At 57.9% G+C, this 22,863-nt stretch overlaps 1 protein-coding gene across 3 annotated transcripts; it reads right to left on the bottom strand.

Annotated features, from left to right (window-relative positions):
* Positions 1-106: 106 nt before the first annotated feature.
* ANKRD24 (ankyrin repeat domain 24) lies at positions 107-21,327 on the bottom strand. 3 transcript variants are annotated; one of them, XM_087867385.1, is made up of 21 exons: positions 21,247-21,327; positions 13,721-13,807; positions 13,486-13,616; positions 13,319-13,407; positions 12,329-12,393; positions 11,773-11,830; positions 10,330-10,400; positions 10,031-10,137; positions 9,664-9,851; positions 9,165-9,193; positions 8,459-8,539; positions 8,220-8,327; positions 7,477-7,521; positions 7,285-7,383; positions 6,201-6,273; positions 5,841-5,959; positions 4,166-5,668; positions 2,516-2,683; positions 785-910; positions 579-644; positions 107-451 (listed from the first exon to the last, which is right to left on the bottom strand). In XM_087867385.1, the coding sequence occupies exons 1-21, from the start codon at positions 21,280-21,282 to the stop codon at positions 374-376; spliced, it is 3,327 nt and encodes a 1,108-aa protein (XP_087723511.1). In that variant the 5' UTR covers positions 21,283-21,327; the 3' UTR covers positions 107-373. The 3 variants fall into 3 exon arrangements, with proteins under 3 accessions (XP_087723511.1, XP_087723508.1, XP_087723509.1); XM_087867382.1 differs by lacking the exons at positions 13,721-13,807; positions 21,247-21,327 and adding an exon at positions 14,615-14,709; XM_087867383.1 differs by lacking the exons at positions 107-451; positions 579-644; positions 785-910; positions 13,721-13,807; positions 21,247-21,327 and adding exons at positions 917-1,986; positions 14,615-14,709.
* Positions 21,328-22,863: the final 1,536 nt, after the last annotated feature.

A 22,863-nucleotide genomic window follows, 5' to 3' on the forward strand; every position in this document is an offset into this window, starting at 1 on the left:
CCTCGGTGCAGGAGGCGAGTGTCTCTCCTGTGAGTCCTGCTCTGGGCCACCCCTCTCCTCCCTGCCGCGGGGGGGCCGGGGGCAGCAATCAGGCCACACACATCCGTCCTCTGCTCCGAGAACTTTTATTCCCTGGGTCTGGGGTGCTGTCTGGCTACAGGACCGACAGGACGGGACATGGGGGGGCGGAGGGGCTCACAGATTCTCCGGTGGGGGCGGGGCCACAGTCACGGCTGGGGAGGACATCGGCCAGTGCATGCAGGGACCAGTGGGGCAGTGGGCGTAGCTGGGTACAGTGGAGAAGGCCCAGGCTGGTGTCCGAGCTCGGAAGGTCAGCGCGAGCCTGGCGGGCGGAGGGCCGGCCCCGTGGCGCTCAGCGGCCCTGAGTTTGCAGTCTCTGCATCTGGAGGATCTGGCTCAGAATCCGCTGCACGTCTTCATCCATCTGACCCTGGGACGGCACAGCAGAGGGACAGCGAGCCTGGCACTCCTGGCCCCGTGTCCCTGGTCGCTCCCGCCCCGCCCCCGAAGGCCGCGAGCCTCTCCCCTGGTACAGGTGGCGGCCAGGCGGGACTCACCTGAATGGCGTACAGGAGGTGTCTCCTATACAAGGCCACCACCGCACTGTGGTCCCTGGCAGCCTGCTGTGGGCGTCAGGGAGGGGCACTTAGAAAAGCAGGTCCCCCCAACATGCCCCAGAGCCCCCTTTACACCCAGAGCCCCTGCCTGGTGTGACAGCTGCTAAAACACTGAACTGCTTTCCTCCCCTGCCCCGTGTCCTCACCTTCAGCTGCTCCTGCAAGACCTTGACCTGGCCTCGGAGGGCCTCCACCTCGGGGGAGCCTGGGGCCACTGGCTGGTCCTTCAGGGCCTCCTTAAGACTGAAGACTTCCTTGGAGAGCTCTGTGATCTGGGGGGAGCGGGGGGGACCTCCAGTCACCCTGAGCCTGGGGCCGGGGCGCTGGACCTCTCCAGCACCTTGGGAAGAGGCTGGTGAGGGAAGGTCACATCCTAGAGGCCAGCAAACTCCGGCCCGCGGGAGTCTGGCCCGTGAGCTAAGAATGGTTTTCATACTTGTAAATGGTTGGGGGAGAAATGTCAAAAGAAAAATGGTATTTCATGACACAGGAAAATCAAATCAAAATCACGTTTCTGAGCTCGTACATAAAATTTCATTGGTCCGTTGCCAGGCCCATTCACGACACGTCAGAGCCGAAAACATGGACTCTGGCTCTTTCCAGAAGTTTGCCGATCCTGTCACAGCCCCTCTTGTGGATTCTGGAAAGGGGAGGCTGACAAAACAGGCGGCCCAAAGCTACCTGGCCTGGTGGGGCTGGATCAGGCAGCCCTGGGTTTGGATCCCTCCCTACCCCTTTCTTGCAGGAGATCTTGGGAAGACGACTTAACCCCTCTGAGCCTCAGTTTCCTTATCTGTAAAGGAAGGAGAGTCACAGTTCTCACCTTGGCAGGTTACTGCGATTCTGAATAGAGGTTAAATCTAAACTATGCCTGGTAAACAGCAGGTGCTCAATAAATGCTGAGCTTTATTATTATACTACAGATCAGAGGTTTTCAACCAGGGGCCATCCTGCCCCCAGGCAACCCCAAGCCATGTCTGGGGACATCTGTGGTTGTCACGACTGGGGGTGCTCCTGGCATCGAGTGGGTGGGGCTCGGGCATGCTGCTCAGGACACCCCCGCCACAGAGAATGACCTGACCCAAGTGTGACTAGTGCCGAGCAGGAGAAATCCTGCAACAAATAAACTGTAATCTCGACCACAATGTAATTTTCATTTTGCAGAGGCAGTAATGGGCTCAGAGAGGTCAACTGACTTGTTCAAGGTCACACAGTGAGCTAGGGCTGGGTGACTCCATGGTAATGCACCTGGGGCTCTGGGAGTCACGTGCACTGTCCAATGAGTGAGCAACCTGACGTGTCACTCTGACGTGTCACTCTTTGCCTCTCAGAGTCTCGGCTTGCTCATCTAGAAAACAGGAATAAGAATGCCTTCTGGCTTTCGGGCTTAGAGGGAAATTAAAAGTGATAGTGTGTGAAAACCACCCGAGTCAATAGCCATGGGCTGCTGTCAACCATCATCGTTACCGAAGACCAGAACTGGGGAACTGGGGTCCAAAAACTGGATGAACTGCTGTGTGGCTGTGCGACCTCAGCAAGTGGCATCCCCTCTCTGTGCGTTGTTTCTTCAAATGGGGACAATAAAAGCACCAATCTTACAGGAACTTGATGGAGCGTTAAATGTGTTAGTCCCTGTCAAACACATAGCTTGGGGCCTCGCATGCAGTAAGTGCTCAATAAACGTTACTATGTTTATGATTCATAGTTAGAACAGTAGCGCACATGTCTGAGTTGTCCCCTTCCTTCTCTGTGCCTCAGTCTCCCATCTAGAAAATGGGCAGATCTCCCAAGATTCGTTCACTGGGGACATTCTTGGATTTCCCCCAACCTCTGTTCGGCGGGAACCACCCAAGTGAGCGCAGGGAAAGGGGACGTACCTTCTTGTCTTTCTCCTTGGCCATATCCAGGGCCTCCTGGGCGCGGCTCTGGGCCTGGCGTGCCCGCTCGGCCTCGGTGCGGAGCCCCCGCAGCTGCTGCTCTGCTGTGGCCAGCTGGGCCTCGGCCGCGTGCCGCTCACTCTTCATGAACAACGCCTCCCTCTGCACCTGCAGCCCGAGCCCACGTGCGACCCTGAGGACATGAGGACCCCAGAGTCTCCCGACCCTTCTATTCTGCCCCGAGGACATTCACACCCATTTTGATATTGAGGAGTTCGACTCAGGGAGTTCTGGGTTCTTCCCGGACACCATGAACTTTCTGATCCAGTCTGACACTTCTGACATGCTAGCTGTGTGGCCTCAGACAACTGACGTAACCTCTCTGTGTCTGTTTCCTCATATGTAAAATCAGGGTCATAACAGCCCCCACTTCACAGAGTAATTGTGAGGAGGAAATGGACAAATACAGGGCATGTGCTTGGAACGGCGCCTGGCACCCAGGAAGTGTGATGTTCCTTTCTCTGTTCGTGTTGTGAAGCTTTATCAGTTTCTTACAAAAGGAAAGAAAACCAGAAGAATTTGCATGAAAAGCAAATCAGTGTCCAGAAGTCAATGACTCCATTTTCACAAAAATATCAAAATCAGAGCACTGTCAGCTTTGCAAACATTGACCCTGGGGTGAGGGCTCGGGGGTGGGGGGATATGGGCCTTTGTAGAAATAATAGAAATAATAGCTCCTGGGAAACGTGGAGGATAAGTAGATGTTCCACTCAGTACAGACTGGCTATGCCTTAACAATCAAAAAAGAAAATGAATATATAAAAAACCCAACAACTCAGCATCAAAATCTACTGGGTTCAAAATATTAGATTAAACATCTCTGGGCATAACATCCTCCTACGTTTGGGCTGAAGCATCAAAAATAATCCAAAGGCAAAATGACAAGCTCTAAACAGCCAGCTGGAAGAACCACAGGGAGATTTCAGGCCAGCAGAGAAAACGGTTGTCACAGTAAAAAACATCAGGGCAAAAAGCTGAATTCACTGCCTACAAAGCCACAAGTGCACGCTGATCCCTACCTCACACCATACACACAATTAGAGCTGAAGCACGAGAACGGCCATGGAACCAAAGCAATAACAGTCTGAGGGAAAGTGTGACCCTGGGGTGCACAGAGGACTCACAGACAAACCTCAAAAAGTGCCAACCGTTAGAAAAATGATGGGGTCGGGGTGCCTGGGTGGCTCAGTCAGTTAAGTGTCTGCCTTTGGCTCAGGTCATAATCCTGGGGTCCTGAGATCAACCCCCATGTCGGGCTCCCTGCTCAGTGGGGAGCCTGCTTCTCCCTCTGTCCCTTTCCTGCTTGTGCTTTCTCTTCCTCTCTCTAATAAATAAATAAAATCTTAAAAAAAAAAAAAAAAGGAAAGAAAAATGATGGGGTCAAAATGGCCAAAGGTTTTTAAGAAAGATAACACAAGTCGAGACATCTGAGAGATCAGAACGGCTTCAGGGTCAGCCATCCACCCAGAAACGCTAACAGGGTTAGGTGTCTACAGGACTGGAACCAATGGGCTGGACACACCCCATGGCTGCGGCTCAGACCGCCAAGTGGCCCCTGGCTGTGCTGGGCGCGGGCCTGGCCACGCTCACCTGGAAGACCTCGGCGCTGGTCTTCTCGTGCCGTCGTCCCAGCTCCTCCAGCTGCCCCTCCAGCCGGGCCACGTCAGCCTGCAAGGCGCCCACGATGCGCTCGTGCTCCAAGCGGGCCACGCTCCCCACACGCTCCCGCTCCAGCTCGGCCCGCAGCCGGGCGGCCTCCTTGCCCGTGGCCACCACCTCCTGCTCCAGGTTGGCCGCCCGGCCCCGCAACTCAAGGGCCTCCTCCTGCAGCCGGTGGTGCTCGGTGGCCGGCACCGCCGACTGACGCAGGGCCTCGGAAGCCTCACGCAGCTCCGCCAGGCCCCGCCGAGCCTCCTCGCAGGCCGCAGCCAGCTCAGCCGCTCGGGCCTCCGCTGCATCCCGTGCTTGGCCCAGCTCTGCAGCCGCTGCCCGCTGCTGCTCCCCGGCGGCCGTGGCAGTGGCCAGCTGCTCCCGCAGCACCTCCAGCTCCCGGCTCTGCTCCAGCCGCACCTCCTCCCGCCGGGCCAGCTCTGCCCGCAGGCCCCGGGCCTCCTCCTCGGCCAGCAGCCGGCCAGCCCGGGTCTCGTCCAGCCAGGCTGAGGCCGCCTCCAGCTCCCGGAGACGGGCGTCCCGGACTCGGAGGTCCTCCCGGGCCTGCTCCAGGGCGGCCCGTAGCTGGACCGCATCACCGCTGCCGCCCCCAGCAGCTCCGCCACCCTCGGCCTCGCGCATCCGCTCCCGAAGCCGGCCAGCCTCCGCCTCCGCGGCCTGGCACTTGCCGTGGGCCGCCTCCAACTCGGCGGCCGCCTCCCGCTCCCGCTGCCGGAGCGCCTCCTCCAAGCCACGAATCCTGCTCTCCAGCTCTGCTTGCAGCTGTTCGGAGGCCTCGGCAGCACCAGGGTGTAGGACTGGGCCCGGGGGGGCCCTCGGGGCTGTGGCCTCCACATGCGTGGGCTCTGTGCCTGCAGGCTCGGCCTCCACGGCACCCTCTCCGTTGGCCTTCATTTCCGGTTCCTCTGCTTTCGGCTTTGTGGCCTCTGCTCCTGTGGCCTTTATTTCTGGATTTCCTCCCTCTTCCAGAGCCTCAGTTTCTGTGGCCTTGGCCCCTGTGGATTTTGTTTCAGTGGCTTCGGTGTCCATGGGTTTTGTTTCTGTGGCCTCAGCCCCTGTGGATTTTGTCTCTGTGGCCTCAGCTCCCACGGATGCTGCTTCCACAGTTTCCACTCCTGTAGCCTCCTCGTCTGTGGTCTCAGCTCCGTTCACTTTGGATCCTGGAGCCGTGGTGCTGTCAAGCTCCATTTCCATTGGCCCGTTCCTGGTGGTCTTGACTCCCGTGCCCCTGCCCTCCCCAGCAGCTGCCTCCTCTTCTCCAGGGGCCCCCCGTGTTTCCTGTCGCTCCAGTGCCCGCAGAGCCTCGGCATGCTGCCTGCGGAGCTGGTCGAACTCAGCCCGAAGAGAGTCATAGAGGGCCAGGGGGATGACCTCGGCTGACCCGTTCATCTCCATCTCATCCTTCTCGAAGCTCTCTAGGATCTGGGAGGTAGTGGGGAGCTGGCAGGAACTTGTGGCCATAGGGGCTCAGGGTGGCTCTGCCACCTTCCCTGCTCACAGACTCAGCTGTGTGCCCACCCTGACCCCCAAGGTAACAACCCCTCGGGTCCTCAGATCTGTCCCATCCCACCCTCCTGGGCCTCGGTTTCCTCACCTGGACCTTCTCCATCAGCTCCTGGTTTTGTCTGGTGAGTGCAGCCAGCTGCTCCTGCAGTGAGGCCAAGAGCTCCTGGGCTGAGGGGCTTAGCCGTTTGGAGAGCAGAGCCTCGGCCCCTGGTGGGCGCACAGAGTCAGCCTGGGGGTCCTAGGCCATAGGGGATGGGAACCGGGGGTCTGGAGCAGGGGGTCAGAGCCCCCAAGGCAGGCAGGTAGAATGAATAATGGGTGGGGGCCGACCTCCCTCCCAGCTTCAAACTCTCTCCTTGCCTGTGGGTCAAGGCTCCGTTTCCCGGGGGTGGGCCCAGGAACAAGGTGGACAGGGGTGCACAGAGGGAGGACGGGGGTGGGGGCTCGCCTGGAAAGTCAGACAGTTCGCCCTCCTCATCCTGCAGAGTGGCCACATCGTAGCTGGTGTTCTCCCGCTCATTCTGGGGGGGGGGGGAAGGGGCCGGCTTGGGTCCTATGCCTGTCCCAGCCCCAGGACCCGCCCCCAAGAATCTAGAGGGGACAGGGGAGTTCATGGGTCTCTGTTGCTCCCCGGGAGCCTCAGACGGGCCGTGTCTGGGCCACAGTGTTTACTGTGTGCCGTCTGTGTGCCATGGGCTATGCTGGGCTCCCTGGGAAGGCCAGGGAACAGCCCAGCCACTGCTCAAATGTGTGACCATAGCCCGATGCCCGGGGGTGTATGCGTGGCCTGTGTGTGTGGGACACAGAGAAAGGGATGCGGGGCTGTGTCCTCACAAGGGTGTGTCCGGGATCCTGCAGAGGGTCACATGGGGCTGAGGGTGTCTGCATGTGAGTACCGCCAGCTCCGGGGTTGTGGGTCTGTGGTGAGCACGGGGTGTGGTGTGTGGCCCCCGCCCCTCCTGTGTGAGCGCCTGTGACTGTGTGTGATTTTGCACTTGTGATTTAGTCTGTGGTGTGTGTGACTGTTTCGACCGTGTTTGTGTACATGGGTGGGTGCGTGTGTGTGAGCACAGGTGCAAGTGGATGTTTGTGTAATCACGTACTGGGGGAAATGCTTGTGCATGTACATGGGTTTGTCGGTGTGTCGTCTGCGTGGGATGGAGAAGCATCTGCTGTGTAGGCGCCAGTATTTCTGGTGTGCGTGTGGGAGTACACATTCACGGATGCCCGCTGCGGCCGCCGGTTTTACGTGCAAGACCATGTGTGTGAGCGCGGCTGTTCATCTCTGAGTGTCCAGGTTCCGTGTTTGGAGAAGTGTCCACTTTGTGCACGTACGTGGGTGGGTGTGCTGTCTGTGATGGCGTGATTGTAGGTCTGACTGTTGTGTTCACGGGTGAGAGCCCGTAAGTGCACTGGTGCGGTTGTCCGGTAAGGGCAGCGGGATGGAGGCCCCGCCCCGCCCCTTCCCAGACCCCGCCCCGCCCCTTCCCAGACCCCGCCCCGCCCCTTCCCAGACCCCGCCCCCAGCCCACCTCCAGCAGGGACAGTCGGCTCTGCAGACTCTCCACCTCCCGTCCCAGGCTCTCCTTCTCCTCCTGCTTCTCCACCAGCAGCTGCCGCAGCTCTTGCACCTGGAAGTGGGGGCGGCAGTGGGGGGCTCAGCCAGACTCTGGGAGGAAACACAGGCTGCTGAGGGGCTGGCTTTCTCCGCACCTGCCACCTACCTGTCTCTCCAGGCTGTGGAGGGAGCTGGCCTCTGCCTCTGGCAGCTGATGGGAAGAAGGGGAGACAGGGCTTGAATCTGGGTTGGGGGTCGTCCCCCCCCAACTCCGTAGTAGCCCCCCCCCACGGACGTCATCGGCGGTGCACCTACTGCGTGCCCAGCACCCTGCTCTGCCCCCTGACTCATTACTAAGGTTTTACTGAGTGTCAGATCCTGTTTTGGGCCACTCATTCACTTGCCCACTCAAATACTCATTCTTCCAGTAAACATCAAGTGTCTCCTGTGAGCCAGTTATGGTCAACCACGCCTGTCCTCGTGGGCTTACAGTCAAATGGGTGAACGTGAATAAAATACAGGGCATGTCCAACAGCACTAAGTGCTTCAAATAAAAATAAAGGGAACTGGGAAGTGAGGGAGAGTTGTCACAATTTTAAATAGGGTAGGCAGGGGAGGTGTCTTTGGCAAGCGGTTTCTGAGCAAAGACGTAAAGGAAAAGAGGGAGGGAGCCACAGGAGCATCTGGGGAAGACTGCTCCAAGCAGATGGCACAGCACATGCAAAGGTCCTGGGACAGGACCAGGCTTGGAACACTGGGGGAACAGCAAGGAGGCCCATTTGGCTGGAACAGAGTGAACGAGGGTGGAGACAGGGAGGCAGGAGCTAGGAGAGATAAGGGGAGTCTTCCTTGCAAAACTGCACCCCACCCCAGGCTTAGTCCCAGGCCTGTGTCTCTGCGGCCCCTCACCTCCTGCTTCCTCCGTTCCTGGTGCTGCTCCAGGCCCCGGATCTTCTGCAGCAGGCGGCCCCTCTCCTGTCGCAGCCGCACGATCTCCTCATAGGCATCTTGATCGTCCTGTTCCCCCCGCCCGGGGGACCCACCACCCTCACGTGAGGTCCAGGGGCTGTCTCCTCCCATACCTGAGCCTGAGCCTCCCCCCTCCTGCCTGCCCCTCTTCCTCCTCCCATGGCCGGGGCATCTCTCACCGGCACGGGGATGCTGGCAGGGGGCTGAGGTGCTTTCCGCTTCTTGGTAGTCCCTCGCTTTTCATGGCTGGACACAGAGTTCTGGGGGAAGGGGGGAGGGGGCACATGGGGCACATGCCAGCCTCCTACCCAAATATGCCAGCCCAGCCCCACTATCTGTCATCAGCCCCAACTCAGCCTTCACTTCCTGTGTGACCCTGAGCATGTCCCTGCCTCTCCCTGGTCCCTGCTTGTCCCTGCATAAAAGGGCCCATACCTCCTGAGAGTTCTAGATCTTATGCTTTACTCTCTGCCCCTCTTTGTGCCTTCGTACACGGTACTAGACCGGACTGTCTACAAGTTCCCTTTCCCTGTGAAGCTGAGATGCTGTAGAGCTGGGAGGGAGAAAGAGGCCAGACCTGCCTGCTTCCCTGACCTACACCAGCCCTCACCAAACTCAGTTCCCTCTACCACCCCACCCCAGCCCCATGAGTTGGCCCCATCCCCGCAGTGTTCTCACCCAGTTCTGAGAGTTATGCTGTGGGTGCAGCTGTCACTTGGTGGCAGCATACCCTGAAGGTGGCATTCATCCCAAACAGGTCTTCCTAGGTCATAACCCTGGGAGAGAAGTCCATCTCCTCCTTCCCTTCCCATAAAGTTTGGGGCAAGGGTGGGAAGGTAGTGTGTGCAGGGGGAGGGGACTCATTCACTGCTTAGAGATCCATACCTGAGATGATGCCTCGCCTGAGTCATCCTCTAGGAGGGCGGGGAAAAGAGGGAAGCAGGGTCAGGCACTATGTTTTAGGGACTCCATTCCCAGCCCTAGGAAGGGCACTAGTGAGGGGACTGATGGCTGGGGTGGGCTCCCAATTCCCCGAGAATCAGAACTTTGAAAGTAGGACTCAACTACTTTTGCAGATGCTAATAGGAGGGCCCTTGGAACTCTCAAAAGAGGGGACAGTGGCACCTCCAGGATGGCCCATGTAGGGGTGCCAATTCTTAGGAAAGGCAAGGATCCAAGGATAAGGATGACCCAGAAAGCAGAGTGGACCCCTAGAGTATTCTAAAAGCTCTGGGGCTCCTTGAAACTGTTCTGAGTAGCAACAGGGGAAACATGAAACCTCCTGTAAGGCAGCTAATGGGGTACCTTGAAATGACCTAGAGTAGGGAAAGGGGTGACAAGAAACTGCTTAGAAGGAGACAGGGCGGGGGGGGGGCTTCCATACCACTGGGTGGTGAGGGGCGCTGGGCTGCCTCCTGCAGGAGGTGCAGAACGAGTTTGTCTCCTGCTAGGGCACCATAGTGAGCTGCGTCCTGGCCCAGTGCGTCAGTGATGCCCGGCTCGGCCCCGCCTTGCAGCAGCACCTCCACTGTTTCGGGGCTGGCCCCCTCACAGGCCAGCATCAGGGCTGTCCTACCACGAGAGGGGGCTACTGAGGAAGCGAGGACATTCTCAAACCCCCAAGCCCTCCTCAACCCCAGGCTGGGGTGGGGTGGGGGGAGAGATCCACCAGACCCCCAGCCACAGAAGTTAGGAGACTTGTCCAAGGTCACACAGAATACAGTAGACTAACTGGAAGGGGAGATACGTACCTGCCCTGCAGGTCCTGGTCATTTGCAGCTGCCCCCTGCTGCAGGAGGAGGCGGCACAAATCTGTGTGACACATCTGAGCTGCTATGATAAGGGGCGTTGTACCTGACTGGTGGAAATTAGGGAAAGGATGAGACAAAAGGTGAGAGGCTGACCTTGGGAGGTAGGCAAGCCTATAGGAGTGCCCCTGAACTTCACTCCAGACCTTTTCACACTTTTTAAAGGGTGCCTGGGAAGCTGCCACTTGGTGACGGTGTACCTCAAATACAGCATCTTTCCCAAAAAGATCCCAGAGGCTCACCCGATCTCGGGGATTCAGATGTGCCTTGAAGGAGCACAGCATTTCTGAGCAGGAGATGCAGCCGCCAGCCGCTGGAAAAAGAGGGAGGGTAGGTAGGGCAAAGTTTAGACATTTTCTGGGGGCCTTCTGCCTGGTGTGCTTCTTATTCCCTCTTTCATGAGAAGCTCTCACCTTCCCTAGGAGGGCAAAGGCAAAGGTATGACTCCTATTTTACAGATGAGGAAACAGGTCCAGCCAGGTCCACGGTCAGCCAGCAGGGTCAGAGACAGAGCTGTGGACAGGGTCTGCTAACCCGCTGTCCCAAGCTCTTTCCACATTCCATCATGGCTCCTTCTTAAGGTGGAACTTTTGACTAATTTTTATGTATTTCCACTCTTTGACTTAACTAGCATTGTGTACCTACCATGCACCAAGCCTCACACAGACAGCGTTAATGTTAATGATCACACGGTCAGCTGAGACTGGGCAGGCTTCTTGGGGTTGGATCTGAGTTTTCAAGGTGAAAGGGCGAGGGCAGAGGTTTCTTAGTAGGCAAGAGCCGTGAAGTGGGGGAGAGCTTGGTGAGGTCAGGGAAGTGGGAGACAGTGTGTTATGTCCAGAGCCGCAAGGAAAGAAGGGAGGGTTTCATGCTAGGGAGGCACTGGAAAAGTCAACAAGCTCCGTATGATGACCTGCTGTGTGCCTGAGGGGCTATGGCATTTTGTTTTCTGCTGTAATCCCCGTGCTTAGAACGGAGCCTGACACACACAGCAGGAACTTGATAAATATTTATTCAATGAAAAAACCTAGTGAGCTTCCAGTGTGACCAAAGGTGGCAGCATACTCCACTAGGTGGCAGCATACTCCAACTGCAGGGAAGTTTTAACCCCCAAAGCAAACACAAATGCATTTCGTGTTCCCAAAAGGTCAGCCGTTTCTTGAGTCATTAGTGAAAGTCATGCCCTAATCTCACGGGCATGGTGGACAGATGTCGAGCTGGGATCTGGTTCCGGCAGGTGGGTCCCTTCCCCTCCCTCACGAGGGAGTTGGACTTAATGAATTTGAAGGATGCTTGGACCTTTGGCCTTCCAGAGATCCCCTAGGATTTGGTCAAAGGAAATTGCACTCTGGTCACCGCCCCCCCCCCCCGCCCCCAACACGGCCACCGTGGTTGTCACCCAAGCCTGGCAGACATCAGGCTGTGCTTTGGGGTCAGACAGCCTGGGTCTTCCCTACTTTCTTGTGGGCGAGCCTCAATCACTTTGCCTGTCCAATGGGGTGACTGTCTGTGGCTCAGAGGGTTGCTGAGTATTAATGCTGAGCCCCAGCGGCTGCACACAGCAGGTACTCCGTGAGGAAGGAGGAAGGAGGCAGAACGTCCATGGTAGGTCCCCGATACAAGAATCCCCAGCCTAGCACCCTCTGGGGCATGGTGAGCACAGAGCGACACTGGGCTTCACCCACCTGCATGATGCAGGGCCGTCCACCCACTGCTGTCCACGACATCCACCATGCAGGACGCCTGGGGGGGAGGGGGGCGGGTCACTGGAGGTTCTCTAGTAACTGCCCCTTCTTGGGCTGTGCTGGAGTTCAGGCTCCTAGCCTTACACTTCTTCCCTCCCCCATCTCCTCACGGCCCCCAAGTGACTTGGCTTTTATGAAAATTGGTGAGAAAGGAAATCGCTGGGAGCTCGGGAGAAGCTGGGGGTTTGGGGGCTCGTGGGAGCTCTGAGAGTGTCTGTGGCTAAGAACAACCTAGGGTTTGGGGGAGAAGCTGGGGCTCAGGAGATATCTGGTACTGGGAGTATATCTTGGGTGTGGGAAGTATCTGGACACTCGGGGAGTATCTGGTTGTCCAGGGAGTAACTGGGGCTCAGGAGTGAAAGAGGCTAAGACATATCTAAGATTCAGAGAGTATCTGGGGGCTTGGGGAATTTCTAGAACTCAGGGAGGGGGGTAGGGGCCAGAGGAAGGAAGCATCTAGGGTTGAGGGAGTATCCAATACAAGAAAGTAAATGACCTGCAGTAGTTGCTTCAAGCACTGTGGGTGCCCGTACTTGGCGGCCAGGTGGAGGGCACTGTAACCTGCAAGGCAGGGAGAGTCTGCTTGGGCTCCACATATTCAAGGTGCTTCCAGCCGCTCCCCAAACCTGTGTCAACTATTTCTGATGAGCTTCCCCGTGTCCAGTAAGTCCCCAGACCCCGGGTACTTCTCCAAACCATGCTACTCCCTGTGGCCAGAGACTCTCCATGCTCCAGCTAGCCTGCCTCCCAGCCTACACTCCACTCCCATGCGCTCCTCAAGCCCTCCTGCCCTGGCGACTCCCCACGTTCACAGCCATGCTATGTACTCAATGACACTGCCCCTCGGAATCCAGCTGTCCTGTATGTTCCTGCCAGTCCATAAACCCTTGCTATTCCGTGCGCTGTCTCCCCTCTTTGATGCTCTACAAATCCCCAGCTGCCTCACACATTGCGGCTGCCCTGCCCGTTATGGTACCCCAAAGCTTCAGACACGGCTGTGCCCCACGCCAACTTACCTCCTGAGCTCCAACTAGTCCCTTTGGCCATGCATTCTATCCCGGACATTCCCTCAGGGCCCTAGTGAAGTCATACACCCAGATTCTCCTTTTGTCCCAGCTACTCCCAGAGCTCCAGCTACTCCACATACCTGAGATACTCCCCCCTAACCTCTACTTGCTAGTCTCCTGTCCGCAGATACTTCTCAAGCTCAGGTACTCCTCTGTTCTTCTGACTTAACCACTACCTGAGTCCTGGCCACTCCCGGACCACAAGCTGTCGACTGACCCTGATTGGTGCCACCTAGAGTCTTTTTCCGCAGGCAAGGCAGCCTGACGCGTCCCTGTGCCTCCCTGGGAGCACTGAAAGGAACTCCCCCCTTTTCAGCAGGTCACGGAAGCCATGGAGCAGGGCCCGACTGGACCTTCAGACTGGGCACCTGATCTGAGCTCCTCGTCCCCCCGCCCCCCCGGGGCCCGGCAGGCAGTACCTGCCCCATCCGAGCTCATGACGTTGGCGCCGTGAGCCAGCATCACCTCCAGGCAGCTGGCCGCACCCCTCATGGCAGCCAGGTGGAATCTGGAGGTCAGAGATGGGGCATCAACTGCAGGATGGCTGCCCCTCGTCCCTCACACCCCCCAGGGCGTGGGCACTCACGCAGACTTGCCCTCGGGGTCCAGCTTCGTGGGCACCAGCCCCTTGCGGGTGATGAGGGCGGCCACCCGCGCCGCGTCCTTGCTCTCCACGGCCTGTAGCAGCCGCTCGTCACTTTTGCCCCACTCCTGGCTCTGCGGGGCACACCCAGAGGGTCGTGGGGCCAGGCGATCACTGCCCCCTCCCCGCGTCCCCTGGCCAGGGCTCCAGGCTTCACCACCTGCTCCTGGGCACTTGCCTGGCGCCTGCCTCTGGCTGCCGGCTTCGGGATGGGGCAGGGGCCGCAGGGCGGGCAGGAGCCAAGGTCAGTGGGGCTGAGTCGCAGCTGCAGGGGGAGGTAGTCCTGGGCGGGGGTCTGAGATAGCATCCCCCCAGCCTGCATCCCCCAGCACTGCCCCCAGCTCCACCCTACACCCACTACCAGCATCATGCTATTAAATTTCCCCCAGATCAGCCCCCAGCCTGTCCTTCCCAACATCACCCGCACCTCCAAAATCTTCCCATAGGAGCCCCTAAAAAGGTCCCTTTAAATGTCCTTCAGAACTGTCCTCTGTCATCCATCCTTTTTAAACTGACCCCGAAGTGCCACAATTGTCCCCTAAATGTTCCAAGACCTGTTCCCCAAAAATCCCTACTTAGCATGAAATGCATTCCGAACTGTCTTCCCCAAATTCCTGAAGTTTCTCCAACATCGTCCCCCCAAATGACCGCAACATCTGTCCTAAAAATGTCCTTCCAAAAAAATCCCTTGAATGTTCTCTGAAATTGTTCTCCGAATGTCAATAGATTTTCCCCAAAATGATCCCTCGAAATATAGTCCAAATTGTCCCCTCAAACAAACCCACCCAAAACTGTTCCCCAAAACTGTCCCTCCATATGCCCTCTATATTTTCCAGTGTCCCCAATCTGTTCTCAAAACTGCCTCCCAGAATGTCCCCGAGTTTCCCCAAATGTCCCGCCCATCCCCCAACCTCTGCCCCCTTCCCCCGCAACCCCCTCACTCCCGGTCCGTCCCGGGTCTCGGGGTGGGGGTCCAGGCCGGGCGCGGCCAGGGGCGGGGAGCGGCGGGGTGGGGAGGGGAGAGTAAGGGCCCGAGTCCCGCCCGCTCCCGCGCCCCCTCCCCTGGCCCTACCGCGGAGGAGGTGGCGGTGCACACGCACAGCTGCTTCATGGCGGCCAGGGCGCCGGGTGCCGGGCTCCGTGCTCCGGGAGGCGACCGGGCCAGAGGAGGGGTGGGGAGGGGCGGGGGGGACCCGAGGGAAGGACTTGGGGGGGTTAGAGGGAGGGGCTGGGGAGTCCGGAGGGAGGGGCTGAAAGGGACCCGGAGGGAGGGGCTGGGGCCGGGGGGGGGGGCCCGGAGGGAGGGGCTGGGGGCTAGAGGGGGCCTGGAGGGAGGGTCTGGAGGGGGCCGGGAAGAGGGGCTGGGGGTCCGGAGGGAGGGGCTGGGGGTTGGGGGGAGGGGCTGGAGGAGCCCGGAGGGGCACTGGAGGGGGCCCGGAGGGAGGGGCTGGGAGCTGAGGGAGGGCCCGGGGCGAGGGGTTGGAGGGGGCCCGGAGGGAGGGGTGGGGGGACCTGGAGAGAGGGGCAAGGGGACCCAGGGGGTGGGGCTGGGGGAACCCAAGAGGGAGGAGCAGGAGGCTGGAAGGGGGCCTGGAGGGAGGAGCCGGGGGCTGGAGGGGGCTCGGAGGGAGGGGCTGGGGGCTGGGTCCGGAGGAAGGGCCCGGAGGGAGGGGCAGGGGGGACCCAGAGAGAGGGGCAGGGGGACCCGGAAGGTGGGGCTGGGGAAGCCCGGAGGGAGGGGCAGGGGGCTGGAGGGGGTCCGGAGGAAGGGGCAGGGGGGGACCCAGAGAGGGGCAGGGGGACACGGAGGGTGGGGCTGTGGGAGCCGGGAGGGAGGGCAGGGGGGACCCGGAAGGAAGGGCTGGGGGATCCAGAGGGAGGGGCTAGAGGGGACCAGAGGGAAGGGATGGAGAGCGCGGGAGGGAGGGGCCGGAAGGAGGGGCTGGGGGTCCGGAGGGAGGGACTTGGGCGGACCCGAGGGAGGGCTCGGGGTCCGGCAGAGCTCAGCCGCCGGGCCAGCGCACCCCGCCCCCTCCCGGAGGCCCCGCCCCTACGGCCGGGGTCGTGTCGAGGAGGGGCTAGGCTCGGACCGGGTGAGGCCTGGGCACTCCCTGACCTTCCTGCCCAGAGAAGGATGCGGCCAAGGAGGCTGGCTCCCTGGCCCCCGTAGGCTGCCCGCTGGATCTCCAGGGACCCGCCTGCAGCGTCTCCGCCTCGTCCGAGGTGGCCGCGGGTCGCAGGTGACTCCGGGCCCTCTCCCTGGCCATTGTTCACGCACTCACGCACCAGGGGGACCCAGTAGTCTGACAAACTTGAATCTGAATCCTGGGCCCTACCCCCAGGCCCTCCACACTTAACACCTATGCGACCCGGCCAAGATACTTGCTTACCTGCTCCGGACTTCACTTTCCTCACCTGGAAAATGGATTTCAAAACAAACAGTAGCTACTGCACGCGAGGGTTAAGGGGAGGACTGATGAGATCGTTCAAGCAAAGCACTCATCAGTGCCAGGCACATAGTGCAGTAAACACGGATTCATTCGTCAAACACGGATGTGCTTGTGCCCGTGTGCATATCTAATGCTGAATCCTGAGGACACAGACCATCGTAGGTGGTCAGTAAAATGACCAAAACACGGAGAAGACCCAGCTTCTCCCAGGGGCTGGTAGGATCTGTGTCCCCTGGGTGTTCTCTCAGACTTGGGGTCCCTTGACAGCGGGCCAGGCCAAGGCCTCCCTGACACAGGCCAGGCACCCCACGGTGGGGTGGGGGTGTTGGTAAATGTTTGCTAAGTGAATGAATGACTCACAAGGCCAGGCCTTCCAAGCCATGTGAATTTCAGTCATTGAGTCCATTGTCCTATTGGGTGCCTGGTGCTGCCCGGGGCACTGGCTCCCAGTGGTGACAAGACACATGTCCCTGCTATCCCTGGGGTCCCTGGGGAGACATATATGTACACCCAGGGACTGATGAACCAGTGTGATCAGGGCTGTAATAAGGGAAGCCCAGGCCAGCTGGGAGCTCAGAGAGGACTCCTGCCACCGGGGAGTCTGGGAGGGCTTCCTGCAAGAGAGGGCATCTGAGCTGAAACTTGGAAGATGGGCAGGAGTTGGGGGGTGGCAGAGACAAGATCAGGTTCAGGAGAAATCATGAAATTATCACTTACCTCCACCAGCCCAGTTGCCTGTACCCTGGTCCAGGACCAGGTGGTTGGGGGTCATACTTAAAGGTAGGACAGAGGAAGAGGTGTGTCCACGGAAGGAGGGGGAACCAGGAATGGGGGAGATCAGGGAAGTCATGAGAGGTTCCAAAAGGTGGGATGGCCCACTGTGTTGATGGGTGCAAATTCACGAAAGGGCCACGGGGTGGGTGGGGCGGGACACAGGGATGAGAGGGGAGAGAAGGGATGAGTGTAGAGATGGAACCTGGGGTCAGCAGCCGTGATGGCAGACAGGAAGGGGGAACATCAATCCAGCTTGGTCATGTTATGCACACTGCATGACTTTGGGCCAGTCATGCTCCTTCTCTGGCTCTCAATTCCCCAACTGCTAAATGGGGTGGATAAAGCAACAGGAACCATAGAGTTGGGTTCCTCCACCGAGGCACTGCAGACATTCAGGGCCAGATCATTCTCTGTCGGGGGGCTGTCCTGGGCACCAGGGGGCTGAGCAGCATCCCTGGCCCCCACCCACTCGATGCCAGGAGCGCCCTCAGACATCCCTAGATATGGCTCAGTGTCCCTGGGGGGCAAGATCTGTCTGCCATTCTTCTTAGGACACCTATGGGCAGGAGGAGGGAGAGGTGGGGCAGATAAATGGAAAGTTTGGTAATAAGCAATTGGGGAGGGGTGGGTGTTGAGGGCTCCTGTCTCTCACACCCGAAGGCCGAGTGCCCCTCTCAGCCTTGGGAGGAAACTGAAATGGATCTCCCAGCTCGGGCCTCGGATTTCCTCCTCTGTCCTCCTGGATACCATACAAGCTCAGACAAACACCCCTCAAACCACCCCCAGGGGCTCGGTCCAAGTCTTGACATCACCTGACTCCTCTCTCTCGTGCCACATTCAGTCCACCAGCCAACCCCACTGCTGTCAACCCGATCCACGTACCCATTCCTACCTGCGGTCCAGCCCCATCACTGTGGGCTCCACGTGGGGACACCTCCGCTCTGGTCTCCTAGCCCCTGCCCTTGTCCCCAGCTTCCCGAAGGCTGCGTCAGCTTTTGGCTCTCTCCTGCTCAAAAGCCTCCAACAACCTCACTCAGCGTAAAATCCAGACTGCTGTGGGGGTGCCCAAGGGTCTACAGCAACTGGTCCCTGGGGGCTGAATCCCAGCCTGGTTTTGTGGAGCTCCAGAGATAAGAAAGGTTTTTATATCTATAGGTGGTTGGGAGGAAAAATCAAAAGAAGCGAATATTTTGTGACCCATGAAAGTGACATGAAACTCACATTTCGGTGCCTATAAATAACGGTTTATTGGACGGAGCCTCGCCCATCTGTTTGCAGCAGTCTATGGCTGCTCTCAAGCTGCGGCGGCCGAATTGAGGCCTGAGGGCCCTGAAGACAAAAATATTACTGCCCAGCCCTTTACAGGGAGAACTGGCCCACCCCTGGTCTAAACAGCACCCGTCAACTCCCTGAGCTCACCTTCCCTACACTTGCCCTGGTCAGACCCGTCCTGTCGCAGTGGCCTCCTTTCTGGTCCTGGCCTCTGCTCTTGCAGTGTTCTCCATCTGGGGCACCCGCCCTCCCCCACTGTCCACACGGCCTGTTCCTCTCCTGTTGTCCACACTGGCAGCCGAAGAGGGTTTTTTTGTTGTTGCTCTTCTCCCCACCTGATGCCACACCCCTTCTGAATACATTCTGTTTCCTCTTGGCCTATTCCCCTACGATGTCAGAGAGGACAGCATTAAACCAAACTCGGGGCCCTTAGGAGCGCGGGTCCGTGAAGCCAGCCCTGATCTCCAGCACCTACCACAGGGTCTGGCACGTGGTAGGGACCCAGTAAATGTCTGTTGAATGAATTAAAGAAATAGTAACTCTGGAGAATAAAAATGAGAGACAGACAGGCTTTCCAAGAAGCAGAGAGGCACTGGGAATCTATGAACCTCTAAAAACTCTGATCTCCTTGCTTGTGGGATTTTTCTAAAACCTGAAATAAGGGCAGGAGGCCGGTGGGAACCCAAGGACGAGGCTCACGGCTCCAGTTAAATCCCATCTTACGGATGGGAACACTGAGGCCCAGAAAGGCTCTGAGAAGGCTCAGAGCAAGTATGACGATGTGTTGGGGCCTTGAAGGAAAGGCTGGTGGTAAAGAAGCAGAAAGGAGCGGGGAGGGTAGGCCAGGCGGCAGGGAGGATGGGACCGAGGTGTGGTGGCTGGGCTGCGTGCTGAGAAGAGGGAGCGAAAGTTCCCAAGAGCCAGCTGGGGGCGGGCAGCGGGGGTGTGTGTCTGTGTGTCTGCAGTCACGAAGTCACGAAGTCACGGTGTTTGCTTTCGTCCCTCTGGGAAGCTGAACAAAAGCCGAACCTGACTCCTGCTGTCCGCCCAGAAACTGGAGCCAGCCAGGGGAGGGAGGGACAGTGAGCTGCCTGAGATGCCTGATGGGGGATGCGGAGGACAAGCTTCTCCCCGGCCACCCCCAGGCCTCTCGGCGGTGCTGCTGCTGCTGCCTCCGCTCCAGCCCAGCCTCCTCCCCGCCTCCCAGACACCCCAGTCTGAGGCTTTAACACCTGTCCGCCCCCCCCACTCACCCCTACACCTGTGCTACACGCCCAATACACCCATGTCCCAAATTAGGTGTCTTTGGGTTTTTTAGTTGCACAAACTTTTCAAAGGATTCGATTTCAATATAATTCTACTTTTGAAATTAAACAATTACATGGTTTGGGTTACCACTGGGTACAACATCACAGGAACTCTTGAGGGGTAAATGTGAACAGTCCACCTTAGGAACGGGTTCCAAACAGGATGAAGAATTTTAGGATCGTTCTGCAATGAATGAATCTGACTCCGTGCCACATTTTGTGGGTGGTTCGTGAGCCATTTATTCCTGTCTCTGTCTGTCCCTACCTTTCTCTTTTTTGTCAGGAGATACCCCGCCCCCAACAACCTGGGGGAAGTCTGCTGACTCACTTCCTAGCTGTGTGACCTTGGTCAAGTTCCTTAACCTCTCTGGGCCTCCTCTCCTCATCTATAAAGTGGGATAATGAAAGCTCCTACCCCGGACGATTGTTATGAGGAATCAATACGCTAACATCTGCAAAGCACATGGTAAGCTCCTTATGGTGTCCGAAAACACGCAGATGAAACGAAAACAAATACATAAAACCAAATACAGGTGAAATAAGTGAAAATGAATTCAATGATATTATATTTAAATTTTTAAAAATTAAATTAAAATAAATCAATGGAAAAGGAATGTTAAGCTTAATAAATTGCTGGCATCAATAAGATGAGTTGGGAAAACTGAGGGGGCCACCGGAGGCTGGGGACAGACCCAGAGTCACCCAGCTAGCTGGGAGGAAGACGCACTCAAACCCAGAGCTGCCCGACTTTACAAGCAGGCGTGTTCCTCTGCTCCCTCATTTTGGCTTTCCAGGACTCCTCAGGCTGGGCCCGCTCACACGCTCTGTTCCAGCCCAAGGATCCTGCTCGTTGTCCCCAGATGCCCTGACTCAACCAGGCCTGGCCCAGCCTCTGCACATTTGCTCACACTGGTCTCTGTCCTTCCTCTAACCCTAGATTCTCTCAATCTGTGCCCTGGACCGGCCCCCACACTGGCAGGGACTTGGGGAGCCAAGAAGGAGTGAGTATGACTGAAGAAGGAACATCTCCCTCTGGGAGTCCACAGTCTAAGGTATGGCTGCTTGGGAAGCCAGCTCCAGCCCACCTCAGGGCCTTTGCACTGGCTGTTCCCTCTGCCTGGAATGCAGTTCTTGAAATATCCACACAATTCCCTCCCTCTTTCCCTTCTGGTCTTTGCTCTGATATCAGCTCCTCGGTGAGGCCTTCCTTGACAACTTGCTTTAAAATTGCAACCATCTCCCTTGCCCTGCATGCTCCCTTTCCTTGCTTTCTTGGACGCCATGGTACCCCCCCCAAAAAAAAAAAGCCTTTGCCCTTATTCCTCTTGTTTGGTATCCATCCCCCACTCGGCTGTCAGTGCCACAACGTCAGGCGTTTCCTCAGTGCCCACAACAGGGCCTGATACAGACATTTGCTGAATGAATACTCAAAGCAAGAGATAAGGGTCCCCGAGAAATTGAGTCCTCAGAAAAGCAAGTGGTCACTGGAGCTTGGGAGAACGAGATTCTTCTGGAAGAAGAGTTTCTGGCATCAAATAGGCTGGGGGCTGTAGAAGGTTTGACAGGCAGCAATGCACCCAGGAGAGGGCTTTCCCGGTAGAGGGAACAGGCGGGGCAAAGGTCTGGTGGCTGGAAACCGAGCAGGAAGCAGTGGGGACAGGAGGGCAGCAGGGAGCAGTAGACAGGAAAGGGAGGAGAGGGAGCAGAAGCTAGGGGTGGGTGGTGAGGAACCTCGGGAGAGTCCTGAACAGGGAGGGGCCTGGTCATATGGAAGCTGCCAGAAGGATCACAGGAGGGGCAGAGGACCATGCTCCAAAGGCCCAATGGCTCCTCAGCCAGGCCCTGGGGCGCATGAGCCTGAAATCGGGGGACACTGGGCATCTCAGTGGCCTCAGACTCACCTCTGTCTTCTTAAATCGCGCCCGGAGCGTCTTCATGGCCAGCAGCTGTCGGTTCTCCTCAACCCAGGCCACCTGGGGAAGCACGAGAGTGGGCTGGGGTGAGGTACCTGGTGGGCAGGAGGGTCACCCACCTCCCACTCCTCAAAAGGACCGCTTCCTCTGCCCGGGAGCCACCTCAGACTCTAGAGCAGGACCCAGACACAAGACACCCCATCTCCTCACCGCTGTGTGTCCTTTGGCAGGTCACTCGCCCTCTCTGAGTTTCACTTTCCTCATCCTCAAAAGGAGGGAGATAACCCCCTTTTGACCAACTTGTGGTAGGTTTTCAGTGAAGTCCCCAGCATAGAGCCTGGTAAACAGTAGGTGCTCAATACATGCACCTCACCAGTATTCTTTGTTGTCCGAGCAGATCCAGCTTTTACTGGTCTCCAAGCTTCCATCTGTGCAGTTACTTCTACACAGAATGCCCTTTCTTCTCTTTCCTCCCTGGTGAACTCCTTTTTACTCTTCACAGCCCAGTTCCAAAATCCCGTGTTCTGATGAGCTTTGCCTGTTGTCCACAGGCTGAACTCTTAACTTGTCAAGCTGGGATTCCCTGGCCCTAGCTGGGTCCCTTCCTCTGCCCCAGCCCTGGCTTTGCAGGCTGCAAGTGTCTGGGCAAGTACTGTCTTCCTGAACAGTGAGGGGCTCCTGGGGGCCAGGCCCAGAGCTGAGACACCTTAGCACAAAGGCACGTTTCTTGGATAATCAGGGATTATCTGCAGCCAAGTCCCCTTACAGCAGGCTTGCATGGAGGCAAGCCACCCCAGGTGAGCAGAGGTCTGGGGGACGGCTGTGTACACATACGTGCACCTGTCCGTCCACCTGGGCCTGTGACATGTTCTTTGCATGCACAGGCATGGAGGACAGGCAGACACATCCCGGGGTGTGCGGCCAGGGATTCCTTCCTATTTCGAGTCGGATTTCTACGAAGTCATGTCCATCACCTGTCCAACCTGCCTGTGAATTCTCGAAACTATCCTTCCACCTGTCTGCTCACCCATCCATCCACCTGGGCATCCGTCCTCCTACCCAAGCACGTACGCAGCCATCCCCTGGCTACCGGCCACCAACGCACCTTCTCATGGTCCTTCATGACCCTTCAATCATACTTCATTCACCGTCTACCCACCATCCATCCGCCCACCCTGTACACCCAACACCCACCTGTACACCCAACACCCACCCTACCGTGCATTCGTCTAATTCACCCTTCCATCTCCCCACCCATCTATCTACTGACTACCCATTCATCCACCCACCCCTCCACCCATCAACGTACCCATTCACTCAGCACTCACCCTACCCTTTTTCTACCACCTCTGTCTCAATCACACCCAGACAGGGTGTAAGAAGACACCCAAGAGGAGTCCACAGGTTGCCTGGGCAGGAGGGGATCCATGGGCTTGGGGGACGGGAGTAGCTTCCTGGAAGAGGTTATGATATATAAAGGAGGGCCTGATGGCCAGGCAGGTTGCTGAGAGGGGCAGCAGCAGTTAAAGAGGGTATGTACCCTGGACAACGCAAAGGCTGGGAAGCGGGAAGTGCATGCATGAGTGTGAATGCGTGTGTGGGGGG

The sequence above is a fragment of the Ursus americanus genome, chromosome 14, assembly GCF_024610735.1.
Source record: "Ursus americanus isolate L20-20 chromosome 14, mUrsAme1.1.p, whole genome shotgun sequence".
Lineage (NCBI taxonomy): Eukaryota > Metazoa > Chordata > Mammalia > Carnivora > Ursidae > Ursus > Ursus americanus.